Source organism: Zalophus californianus, chromosome 2, assembly GCF_009762305.2.
Source record: "Zalophus californianus isolate mZalCal1 chromosome 2, mZalCal1.pri.v2, whole genome shotgun sequence".
NCBI classification, from domain to species: Eukaryota; Metazoa; Chordata; class Mammalia; order Carnivora; family Otariidae; genus Zalophus; species Zalophus californianus.
Window position 1 is genome coordinate 181,884,472 of NC_045596.1, and position 13,639 is coordinate 181,898,110.

General features: G+C 42.5%; 1 protein-coding gene across 1 annotated transcript in view; it reads left to right on the top strand.

Moving 5' to 3' along the window:
* Positions 1 to 468: 468 nt before the first annotated feature.
* ZDHHC2 (zinc finger DHHC-type palmitoyltransferase 2) overlaps positions 469 to 13,639 on the top strand; it is a 73,947-nt gene continuing 60,776 nt past the window's right edge. The window contains exon 1 of the mRNA XM_027598942.2: positions 469 to 815. Within this exon, the coding sequence (XP_027454743.1) occupies positions 689 to 815 (127 nt within the window). The 5' untranslated portion in view covers positions 469 to 688. The remainder of the gene's footprint in view (positions 816 to 13,639) is intronic.

The window sequence follows — 13,639 nt, forward strand, 5'->3', positions numbered from 1 at the left end:
CTCCCCCGCGTGCGTCTCCGAGCCAAGCGCGGCCGCTGCAGCTCCGGGACCGCACCGAGTTGCGGGCGACGGCGGCGGCTCGGTGGGGTAGGGCGCCCTCGGCCCCAGCCAGACACCCGGAGCGAGCGCCACCGACCCGAGCCGCGGCGCCCGCCTCCGCCCCCCGAATCCCGTTTCCACAGGGGAGGCGGAAGGGCCAAGGTGGGCAGCTTCACTCCCACCTCAGGCGCCCCTGAGGTGCCCAGTGGCGAGGGGGCGCGGGGTCAGGAGCGGCGCCGGGCGTGCAGGGGAGAGCGCCCGGAGTGTCCACAGAGCCCGCCCGAGGGCGCCGCGGGCCGCGCGGGTGGAGGCGGCAGGCGGCCGGAGAGGCGGGGAGGGGCGGGGAGGGGCAGGGAGGGGCGGGGGCGGGCGGGGGCGGGGCGGAGGCTCCCGCCTCCTCTTCTCGATCCTCCCCCTCCTCCCCCTCTTCCTCCTGCTCCGCGCCCTCCTATCGCTGCCACCGCCTCCACTGGGCTGAGGAGCGGGGAGTCCGCGGCGCTGGCTTGGGGCTGCGGGATGGGGAGTTAGCGGCACGGCGGCGGCAGTGGCCGCAGCGCAACCGGCCGCCGCCCCCGGGTCTGTCCCGCCCCGGAGCCAGGCCCGCGGGCGGCGGCGACGGAGGAGCTGGGCAGGTGGATGCGGCTGGAAGATGGCGCCCTCGGGCCCGGGCAGCGTCAGGCGGCGGTGCCGGCGGGTGCTGTACTGGATCCCGGTGGTGTTCATCAGCCTTCTGCTCGGCTGGTCCTACTACGCCTACGCCATCCAGCTGTGCATAGGTGAGTGCGCGCCGCGCCCGCCGCCGACCCCCGCCACCCGCGCGGCCGCCCGCACTCGGGGCCCACCCCGCCGGCCCCTGGAGGGAGGGCATGGACCTGTCAGCAGCCTCCCCGCTCGCCGCCCGCCCCCCACGCTGCCCCCCTCGACAGTCCCGGGACGCCGAGAGCCCGCCGCACCCAGCGGCGCTTCCACTCTCCCCACCCGCGAGACCCCTTTCGCCCCCCGTGCCGCCAGCCAGCTTCGCGTCCCCTGCCACCGCGGCCGAAAACAGCCTCCGGGCAGCCTCCCCGCCACTCACACTACCCTTGCCTCCCCCTTACAACTCCGATGACTGTGTCACCTCTACTCCATCGAGTACGCAGCCGAGCCACCCCCTGCGCCTTCCGCTATCCACCGCCACCCCAGCCACACCCCCTACGTCGGCAGGACCGCACCCGGGAGAACTACGGTCTCCGCTCCCTGCAGCCTCGGCGGAGAAGTGAGGCCCGGGGAGGCTGCGCTGGAGGCTGGAGGGCTCCAAGCTGGGCCCAGGATTCCAGCTGCGCCAGACCCGCGCGGGGTATGGTGGCCTCGGCCTTCGGTGTCAGAGCTATCCTTTTCTGGTTGTCTTTAATCCACTTTCTGAAAATTTCCGACAGTGCTCTGTCTGGGGCGTTTTTGCTGCCTTTATGACTTGGGGATTGCCAGTTGCACACTTTCTGGTTATAAGGAGGTGAAGGTGGGTGAGCTATTAGAAAGTATTTTCAAAGACATATGCAATACGCAGGACTGTAATTTAGACTTGGCTCCAGAGAGCCAAGTGGCTCAAGTCCAAGTTTTAGGCTCCCGCATTGGTGGGTTGGGTACTGTCAATGCTGGAGATTGAAAAAAAAGAAAAAGTTCAGTACGCACAATTAGGGAATACAATTGTTCCTTAATGTAAGCAGGCTTCTACCTTCAGAGGTTTGTGAAAGCTTATCTGTGCTATCGGAAAAGGTGTTAAAACAGAAGATGACTTTTCTGCCGGTGACTTCTGAATGCTTTTTGTGTTTGGTGTTTCGCCTAAGAAAGTGTCTGTTTTTGCCTTACCTAGCACTAATTTTGGGTGGGACAAGGAGAAAGGTCAAACAGTGGCCTGTTTAGTTGAACCTTACCAACCAAAGCATTTCAAAACTTCAAGACTCAGACATAGAATCTTGTCTGGAGCCATCTTACTGCCAAATGTTGCTCCTTGTAAGAAACAGGTATCACAATAATATCTCAAAATCATTACTGACATAACTTTCAAGAGAATTGAGACTAACATATAGTTTTTAAGTGTGATACTATTATATATTGAATTTAGAAATGATTTCAGGACAAAAGAAGTGAATCTGTTTTAGAAAAGGATTGGGTTGCACTAAAATCGTCAAGACATAAAATCTAAATATGTTATATTCATGTCATCCAAAATGTATAGAAAGAAGGTTTTCAGGAACATCGTTTAATTTTTGTATTAATTGTTACTATCAAAACAGCTTGTCTCATTGAGATATATTATATGGGTTACATAACTACTAGAAACCTTCATTGCATTGCATTGGTTCGCCCTCTTAAAAGCAGTGCACAGTTTCAATTATTGTAACTGGTACAAAAGAGAGAAGTCAGGGAAGGAGCTTATTTTCCTATATGATCACATTAAGCTAAGAAGCTTGGCCTGATACACTGTCTCATGTCCATCAGGATAGCACAGGAGGAAGCATATGAAGGCAGGCAGAGCTTTTCTTTCCTTGCAACTACCTCTGTCCTGGCTAAAGTGCGACACGGGAGGTCTTACTGTATTGGATAGATGGGTCATAGGGGAAAAATAAGTAGAAAATCACAGTTATATTGGCATCATATTTTTATACATACATTCTGGAAATTTAAGACAAATCGAAAGTATGCATGAAATCTATATTACCATTTTAGTAAGTGAAGATTTGACTCTTTTTAAACTGCCTAAGTGACATGGCCTGTTATTATTTACCTGGCGATCAAAAGTGAAGTCTTGTATCACCTCCTGTCACTGCCTATCTGGCCTGGTACGATGCCTGTCATGTTGAAAGCAATCGATAAATGGTCCTGAATAAACAAATAGATGATGCAGAGGCAAAAATCTCTGAGGTTGTCAGAAAGTAGTTTTTCTATTTTTATTACTATAGAAACAAATAGTAATCATATGAAAGTCTAGATTGTAGAGCCTAGAAGACAGAACAAATTGAAAATAAATTTCATTCTGGAAAGTATGGCAGTTTAAGAGTGGTAAGCTCTAATAGCGTGGATAGATAGCCTTGGTTGAGTAGGAAGTTGAAATTAACTGTACAGTTCCTTTGGAAGCCCTGGGAAAGATGGTGACTAGTATGACAGACACACAAAACCAGCCTCCTCTCCTTGTCATAAACAAAGCAAATGGGAATGCCAACCTTCCCTGCCTCCACCCCTACCCCCCCACCACCAGCATTAATCACATCTCAGACTGCCCTGCCCTTTGTGCATTCTTTTTCTGTTGGAAGTTGCTATTTACAATCAGATTTTCCAAATTTCACTTTTAAAACATTGGCCAGGGTTGGGGCTAGAGGGTGGTGGTAACTGGAAACTGAAATAGGAAACAGAATAGAATAGAATAGAATAAACAGAGTGATTGCCCTAGTCCTCCTTTTACATCTGCTGTCAGCTGAGGATGACCCTGAATATAAATTACTTTGTGCCCTTTGCTGAATGAACTGCAATTTAGGAATAGTGCTTATCCTGGTATCCTTGGAAACTGGAGATAATGATTCTCATTACAGTTAGTTTCTATATTTAACAATGTGAATGTGTGTGGCTCTCTAGTCACTTTTTCAGTTAGCATGATGTTTGCTTAGTGGTTGTATTTTATAAAATTATAAAGTCATATCTCTTCTTGGAATATGTGTATATAAAAATATATGGGATATACATATGTTGTGTGAGAGTCAAATGTTTTGGTTAAGTTTCCTTCCAGTCTACCAAAGAAAAGATAAAAGAGGTCTGCTAATACTTGTGAACAGTCAGAACATGTTTATATAGTTTGTTGATTAACTAGGAGTTTTTATTCATATTTCTTCCTTCATCCTTCCCTCTCTCTCCTGTTCTCTCCACCCCTGCTTCTTCTGTGTTTTATCTGCCTTTTGATCCCTTTAGTTAATTTGAATTGGATAAATTCAAAGAGGAAAATTTGTAAGGTGGTACTTCAGGATGCTGAATTGGAATAAGGGTAGTCTGCAGTCTCAGCCATGCTTGGTTCAGTGGACATACTAGACATGGTTTATATGTTTTACAAACCCATTAATGGCAGTTACCTTGGTAACTTTGCTTGTTGAAGAAAGTAACTGGAGTTTTCCCTATTAAGTGCTAACATTCAAAGTTGTTTTAACTATTTTTCTACCTTTTTATTTTGTTATCATTTCAAATTTACAGAAAAGTTTCAAGAACAGTACAAGAAACCTCCACATACCCTCATTTTACCATTTTGGCTTCTGTGTTTCTAAAACGTGCTACTTCTCTGCCCTCACTTTAGGCAGGTGCCGTCAAACAGTTATTATTCAGTCGTGTACTCACATGGTTCTGAGTTTGCTTATGGCTTAAGTCATTTGAAGCAACCATGAAGCTTGACAAGTTTAGAGATTATCTAGGCTGACCCTCTCCCACATTTGTAGATGAAGGTAAACTTTCAAGCTCTGTGTCCTTTTTCCAAATTAACCAGTGAAGGTGTCAGCTGTGACTTCAGCTGCTGTGGTAGGAATGTTAAAATGTCTGTTTCCCTTTCCTTTCAACCCCCTCCCCAAATCTCTCTAGTCCAATGGGATTATTTAGCAAGTCTGTTAAACTTTGTTGCTGCTGAATACAAATTAACACAGCACTGAAAGTGAGCCAACAGCCTTTACAAAATGATTTCAGAGTTTTAGAATGATTTATAGTTTGGGCCATATAGTTACAGCCACTCAATTCTGCTGCTGTAGCAAAAAGGCAGTCGTGAACAGTACCTTACCAGGTGGGTGTGACTGGGTTCCAGGGGACGTTTATTTACAAAAATAGTCGGCAGGCCTGACTTGGCCCTTAGGCAATAGGTTGCTGACTCAGGAGTATGTTAGGAAGTGAGCTCCTTAGAATATTGGTGTTACAGGTTTGCAAATCTTTATTAATAAACAATCCTCAGAAATGATTACAACCTCTTATATTCCACAGTGATTATTGAAGATGTTGAAGAATTCAATGAGCTAGTTTACATACTCTGAGATCAATTTGGGAGAGATACAGTTATGTTTTCTTTCTTTTAAACAAACATCCTTAAGGATAGAATATATAAAATCTCATACTTGGATACCATTAAGCAATGATCCACCATTAATTCAAGGTCATTGCAAGCTCAAGGATGGAGACTGAACAGGGCTCTAAATTACCTTCCTTCATGAATTGAATTTGAACTAGACAGAGATAGAAGTGTGTTCTTGTTATTGGTAAATTCTAATTTAAAAAAATTTCCGGGACATTTAAAGCTTCTTTTGAAAAAACTACAGACAGATGATCTTGGGAATGCAAGTGTTAGTATCCATAATTATTAAAGTAGTTTTAAGTGACATAGAAGGTACATCCATAGAAAGCTGATGTGAATGTTTAATGCCTAAATGACTTTAGAAATCATTTCTTTTTGACAATAAAGATGCAGAATATATCAGTTCTGTGACTTCTGGACATTCTCAAATATTCTGAAGATTTTAAATTATATGAAAGAGGGATAAAAACTCAACATTTCGTCAAATCTAAAATTCAAATGTATTAAGTTATGATATGCTCCAAATTCTTGATCTGTGCTGCCTGCCATTTGACTTTAACGTAAATGGTCCCTGGGAAAACAGGAGAAGAGAAGACGCTGCTTAATGCTTTCTTGGTTTAGTGTGTCAGAGAATTCTTTCTCTTTTGATGTATTGGACGATGCAGCATTACTGTTTGCTATAAAATCCTATTAGACATAACATATCTTATATAATAGAGATAACAGTCATCACAGTGCTTAGCATGCAGAGGTGCTCCATAATTATTGAATGACTTGATCTCATTGTGATTTTGAATGAGTCCATTCGATCCATTTTTAATGTAAGAACATGGGCGTTGGATCATGTAAATAAGTACAAGAACAGGATGCGGTAGTAAAAACTCAATTTAAACTAAAGCTTGTTATAGAAACTTTGCTTTCAAATGCTTACTGAGAATGTCATCCATGCCATTAAATTAAATATGTGCTCCAGTGTTTCCAGTAATTAAACAGAAGCCAAAGGGATGGTTTCTTAAATCACGATAATTAATTGTCTCTAGAGATAGTACATTTCCACAAGGTTAGAAAGAAGTCAGCTTCAGAAGGGTTTGAGGCAGGTTCATTCAAAAGCATTTATTGAATCCTGTTTTGTGCCAGGCACTTTCTCCTACAGAGGTGATTTAGAGGAAAACTTAATGGAGATTTTTTCCTAATAGCTAAGGAAAAAATTACCTCTGGAGGGGTGGGGGAAAACCCTGAAACCTTCTGTCCAGCTTTGGCATAAGGAGAGGGGGTGTTCCCTTTCAGAATGCCACTCCCATGGCAAAGAGGCAGGAGAGCAGAAATGGAAAACAAAATACCCCACTCCTAGGAGCCTGTGAATTGGTTGCTGGACCAGCATAAAAGAATAATCAAAGAAGTAGGTAAAAAGAGCTGATGGAGAGCACTTCAGTAGTAATGAATTTCTAATTATATTATAAATCATGCCACATGTTAATATCTCAGAGTAAGATTACAACCAGCAATTTTTGCTCCTGCTACGAACGAGCTGTCTGTTTGAGCTCCCTCCTTTTGTACCTGATGCCTGGGCAACTTCTACTCTGCTCCTAGCTCAGGGCCTGTGATTTGGTGGGTGAAATTGAGGAAGCAGAGAACTTCCTGAAAACAACTCATTGAATCTATGGAAAGCCTGGAAAACCTAGCTTAGAAAATAGGCGAAAACAAAGCAAAGGTGGATGAGGTGAAGCTGACATTATACCAGAGGAATGGTCTTTCGCAAGAGCGCTGCAGTGGTGTCTGGCCATCGCAGAGCGCTCCTCCCTGTGACTTTGTAAAGATGATTCCAGGAGCATCAGCTGGCTGAGCTGAGATTGTTGTGCCCATGTCCCAGGCAACAGGGTTCAGCAAGAGCAGGTGTTTGATCTTTTTGGCTTCCATCATAGGAAGAAGTGCCAGGAAGACAAAACACACACACACACACACACACACACACACCCCAGAGATTAACATGGATGAGGATTCTCAGCAATGTTTTTGTGTGTTTTTATTTTTCATCTTGATGGAAAATCTGTGCTTTTTCATCTCAAAAAGAAAATGAACCCATAACTTACATTTTTTTAGTTTATGCTACTGATTCCATGTATTTTGATGGTTGTATCATATCCCTCAGCCCTCTTTTCTCTAGGAATGGTGAGTTCATGAGTCCCCTGAGACTCCAGCACTGTTTGTCATGACTGTAGAAATACAGTCTCTAACTTGCAAAATGATAGATTAGAACATGGCTTGGATCCTTAATGCTCTTGGTTGGGAAAACAGTTTTCCAAAGAAATATCATTTAGAAAGACAGTCTTAATATGATGTGGAACTGTGTGATTTTATATTACCATTTAGAGGTACCACAGGGAACTAATAATAAAAGTAGAACATAATTGAATTAATTTCTTTCATAGTCTGTTAGAAAATTGTTGATATATCTTTTAATTCCCTTAAGGGTAATTTTATTGTAATGTCTTCATTTTTATCTCAGTCAAATGCCGAGAGTGCAAAAGGGTGGAATTTGCAGGGCAGGGGGTGGGGTGAGGGCAGCAGGGAGGAGGTAGGTGACCTGATTTCTTAAGACGCATATGGTAACAATAAAGTAGCAAGCTATGATTGCTTGAAATTTTTCCTTTCAAAAGTCTGTCACATTTTGAAACATTTGTGTAGCATTTTTCCTGATTTGACTTTTCATCTGACTACGACTTTTAAATTCAATTAGAAATATTAGTGCCAGAAATGTTACAAGATCCATTTTTATTTGGGAGGCACTCTTGAGCAAAAATATGTGCTGCATTGATGCTCTTAGCCCTCTAAAATGCGTACTTGACAGTAGTTCCTTTTAGATAGGTTGTTGATTACATTTTTAAAATGCACATGAAGAAGTGCTTTTATAGATGATTGAGTTTTATTTCTTTGTCAGGGTTTCCCCATGACATCCCGAAATTTCTCCTCTCATGAAGTGTAAGTGAAGCATTGCTGTTATACTTAATTTGACCTCTTTGGATTTATTTGCTAGCACTGCCACCCTAGAGGAGCAGAATGATCCAGAGGAGTGCATCAGCAAAATAAACACCCGTAAACAAAAAACCTTTTTTTTTTAAAACATCCTTCAAATCCAATATCCCAAGAATACAGTAGTTTCAAGGCAGTTATCTTCATGATCATCTTATAATAGATATAATCCTTGTAAAAAAGCAGTTCACGTATTTCCAAGAACTTTATAGATTTATTTGATTATAATTCAGTGAAATTTGGAAAACTAAAATGCTTTGTCATGGTTACATATTTTCTTATATGGAGATAAAATCAAGTTTCTGTCTCTGTGTTAATTGCATTCTGTGAAAAATGGATTTTCATCATATTTGAAGGGTATGTTGAGAATGAGGTGTCTTAAAACTTTTAGTTGGGAGTCTGTCTCTGATCCTGTTGGGGGCCCAAGGGTCATCTCAAAGTGGTAGGTAGCTAAATCTGAGGTGTGGCTTTTCACCAGATTTGTAGGGATCTGAAAAATGGTGTGATTTAAAATATAGTTTCTATACTATACATGTTATTCACATTGGGGCTACAAGTGGGAAGAGCAGCCTGCTCCAAAACAGCGGATGTCAAGCTGTCTTAAGAGACACCTGATACCACTTACAGAGAAGGAAAGAGATTTCTTTTTTTTTTTTAAGATTTTATTTATTTATTTGACAGAGAGGCACAGCGAGAGAGGGAACACAAACAGGGGGAGTGGGAGAGGGAGAAGCAGGCCTCCTGCAGAGCAGGGAGCCTGATGCGGGGCTCAGTCCCATGACCCCAGGATCATGACCTGAGCCGAAGGCGGACGCTCAACGACTGAGCCACCCAGGCGCCCTGAAGGAAAGAGATTTCAGTTATAAGCCCCAAACTGAAAGTCCTAAGCCTACTGTGAACTGCAGGGGCTAATCTGTGATCGAAGTTATTTCTAAGTAGGCAACTCCTTATGACATGTTTTAGGAAGAAAGGAAGTCAGAGAATTATGTACTTGACTGGATATGACTGGTGATTACCCAGGGCATCTCCAGGGAGGTCAGTTAATGTGAAGGGTTGAAGCACAGAGACCAGTTTGACTTAGTCAGGGTTTTGATCATAGCTTATTTGTAATGAAATGCAGCCTATTCCAGGACCAGGACATACCAAAAGCTAACAACTGAGAATGGGGTATCAACTGGAGGAGGAGAAAGAGTAGGGAATCATTATAGGCCCCCATAACTTGCATTTTAACAAATATTTACAAAATTGAGTGCATTTCAACCATCCATAATTTATTCATTCATTCAAAAATATTAACTCATTCATTCAAAAATATTAATTCCTTTTAGAGGTTACTAAATTCTAGTTGCGGGGGTGGGGAGAACAGATAAGAAAGATAAGTAAGTAGCGTCTATAGCTTGTTGTAAGTGCCATGACCAAAAGCAAGGCAAAGAGGATTGGGAAGGCCAGTGAAAGGCTTGCATTTTAAATATGGGCACTCATGAAATCTGAGCAGTGATGCTGAGGGATTTAACCGTGCTGATGTGTGGAAGAAATGCATCTCAGGTCCGTGGAACAGTCCCTCTAAAAGGGAGACTCCTGAGGCCGGAGTCTGCAAGCACGTTAGAGGAGGAATAAGGAGATCATTTTGTCTGCAGGGGAGGGAACAGGGCAAGGGAAGTAGGTGACAAGGTCAAAGGGAAATGGAAAAGGCGGAGGTTATATAGGGCCTCGTAGGCCATTGTGAAGATTTTTGCTCCACTTGGAGTGAGAGGAGGATCCATTGCAGGATGTTGAGTAGTATGGTGACATGCTATGGCTTATGTTTAAAAAGATCGTACTTGGGCGCCTGGGTGGCTCAGTTGGTTAAGCGACTGCCTTCGGCTCAGGTCATGATCCTGGAGTCCTGGGATTGGGTCCCACATCGGGCTCCCTGCTCAGCGAGGAGCCTGCTTCTCCCTCTAACCCTCCCCCCTCTCATGTGCTCTCTCTCTCTCTCTCTCTCTCTCATTCTCACTCTCTCAAAATAAATAAATCTTTAAAAAAAAAAAAAAAGATCTTACTTACTGCTGAGTAATGTAGGCTACTTCATCAGTCCAGGTGAGGAAAAAATGGTATGTCACACCATGGTGGGGGTAGTGGAAGTGATGAGAGGTGGTTGGATTCTGGATGCATTTTTAGAGACCACACAATTTCCAGACAGACTTACATGAGTTGTAAAGAAAAGGAAAGAGTAAAAATGATTCCAGTTTTTTGGGCTAAACACCTGGAAGGATGGCGATCAGCTGAGAGGGAAAAGCTGCAGGTAGAATGAGGTAACCTGAGATGAATCATGGGTATGTTGACGTTGAAAGAGAGATGCTGAGTGAGCAGTTGTATTTATAACTTTGGCATTTAGGAAAGAGTTGGGACTGGAGGAATACATTTGGGAGTCTTCAGCATAAAAATGGATTTAAAGAATTAACACTGGATCCATTTGTCCCACCGAAGGAACACATGGAAAGTGAGCAGAGACAAAACATTGAGAGTTCAGGAGATGAGGAGGTACCAGCATGAAATGGGGGAAAACTGAGAATGCAGTGTCCTGAAGCCTGAAGAGGAAGGGGGTTCAAGGAGGAGGGTAGGAATCAACAAGTAGACTCATATGTCCAGTAAAATAAGGCCTGAGAATGTAATAGTGTGGATATTGAACTTCTATTTTGATTATATTACTGACTATACACTAAGACCCCAAACTGAAAAGGTTTATCAAGAAGAAACATATATACCAGTGTGTGGATTGCTGGGAAATCTGAAATCATTCAATCCAAATTAAAAAAGCCTTCACTCTATTAGGCAAGCTTAACTTTCTCATTATACGAAGATAATCTACAGAAAATTTCACGAGAGCAGTAACAATATCTGATTAACATTGTAGCCCTGACAGAGAGGACAACACATAGCATGTAATACTTACTTTTCTTAAATGAAGGAATACCAGCTGAACTTGTTTGATTGAGGTTTTTGTGGGCCCAGTAGACAGTTTAAGCATCTAGACAGTTTAAGCATGCCATAACAAAGTGCTGCTGAGTGCGTGACTTAAACAAGAGAAATTTATTTCCTCACAGGTCTGGAAGCCAGAAATCTGAGGTCAAGATGTTAGCAGGTTTGGTTTCTTCTGAGGTCTCTCTCCTTGGCTTGTGCATGGCCATCTCCCCCTTTATGAATCCTTTATGAGAGCATTATCTATTTTACCTCTTTATTATTTGATCACTCAGATGTTCATAAACAAGCTTTTTTTTCATAAACAAGTAATTCATAAACAAGTAATATTTTTTTAAAGATTTTATTTATTTCACAGAGAGAGACAGCAAGAGAGGGAACACAAGCAGGGGGAATGGGAGAGGGAGAAGCAGGCTTCCCGCCGAGCAGGGAGCCCGATGCGGGGCTTGATCCCAGGACCCTGGGATCATGACCTGAGCCAAAGGCAGACGCTTAACGACTGAGCCACCCAGGCACCCCAAGCTTGTAATCTTTTTATGGTTTCAAGTTATGGGCTAAATCTTCTCACCCCCTCAAAAAAAGTTCAGTTGAAACCTTAACCTCCAATAACTCAGAATGTGACTGTGTTTGAAGATAGAGCCTTTAAAGAGGCAATTAAGTTACAATTAGGTCATTAGGATGAGTTCTAACACTATATGATTGGAGGAAGTTTGGACACAGGAGAGAGGAAAGACCATGTGAAGACACAGGGGGGAGATGGCCATGCACAAGCCAAGGAGAGAGACCTCAGAAGAAACCAAACCTGCTAACATCTTGACCTCAGATTTCTGGCTTCCAGAACTGTGAGAAAATAAATTTCTCTTGTTTCGGTCACGCACTCAGCAGCACTTTGTTATGGCATCCCTAGCAAACTAATACACAAATACAACAATCAGATGCCTTTTTTTTTCTTTCTGGACATTGAGATTAATCATCTAGAATAAGGATTTACATGGAATTAATTGTAGAATCCATTTGAAAATTTAAAGGAGTAATTAAAAATAATTTAGACTATATTAAATAGTATCACTAATATAAAAATAATCACTAAAAAATAAGTGAAATACCTTTGCACAAAGTACTCAAACTCTGTTTTAATAGTTTTCAGATAACTGAAATCTCCCTGTGAAGTGCTGACTTTTTTTTTTTACCCCTTTTAGATTAAAAAAAGAAAGGCCTTCTAAAATGTTTCAATTCCCCCTTTCTTTGCCCTGACCTTTCTCAAATAGAGTATGCTGAACATAATTTAACTTTGAGTTAAGTCTCTCAATCCAAGACAGATATATGTATGAAGTGGATATCCAAGACCCTTGATGTCCTTGGATTTACCTTCCCAGTCTCTTCTAATTCCTGTTGAATGAAAGGGTCAAGAAGGAGTGGAATTTGTGATTTTGCCTGGACATTCTTTTGAGTCTCGGGCACTGAGAATCTGGGAAGGCTCATGAATGAAGCACTTCAGTGGAAAAGCCTAGCCAGGCATATACATTTTAACAGAGATTTTTCTCTATTTGCCACTTCAGAGATGCCTATTTTGAAAAGATTAAACCACAAAAACCCTCAATTGTGGCAGTAAGCAAAGGTGGGAAAGAAAACTTTAGGTCAAACTGAATATTACCTTAATTTGTCATTTGAGACTAGGCCGTAGAGCAGGTGATTTTTATTTTATTTTTTTATTGTGGTAAAATATATATAACATAGAAATTTACCATTTTGGCCATCTGTCACTTTTTTTAGTTTTATTTATTAAAGTAATCTCTACACCAAGTGTCTACACCCAGTCTCTACACTTGAACTCACGACCCTGAGATCAGGAGTCTAATGCTCCTCCTGCTCCAGCCAGGAGCCCCTAGCCATCTGCCATTTTATCTGTACATTTTAAGTGTGCAGTTCAGTGGCACTAAGTGCATTCACATCACTGTGCAGCTATCACCTCCCTCCATCTCCGGCATTTTTTCATCTTCCCCAACTGAAACTCTGTACCCATTAAGCAATATACCCCATTCTCCCCTCCCCAGCCCATGGCAACCATCATTCTACTTTTTGTCTCTATGAATTTGACTATTCTAGGTGATTCTTGTAAGTGGAATCATATATTTGTCCTTTTGTGTGTGTTTAATTCACCGAAGCATAATGTCTTCCAGGTTCATCTGTGTTGTAGCATGTGTCAGAATTTCACTCCCCTTTAAGGGTCAGTAATATTTCATTGTATGTATATGCCATATTTTGTTTAACCATTCATTTGTTGATGAACATTTAGGTTGTTTCCATCTTTCAGCTATTCTGAATAATGCTGCTTCAAACATGGGTGTGCAAATAAATACCTGTTCAAGTCCCTGAGATCAATTCTTACGGGTATGTACCCAGAAATGTGATGTTGGATTATATGGTAATTCTAGGTTTAATTTTTTTAAGGATCACCACACACTTTTCCTGGAATAGTAGATTTTTGATGAAAGTGTGATTCCAGAGAAGCCTGTATATCCCCTTGTAAATATCCAA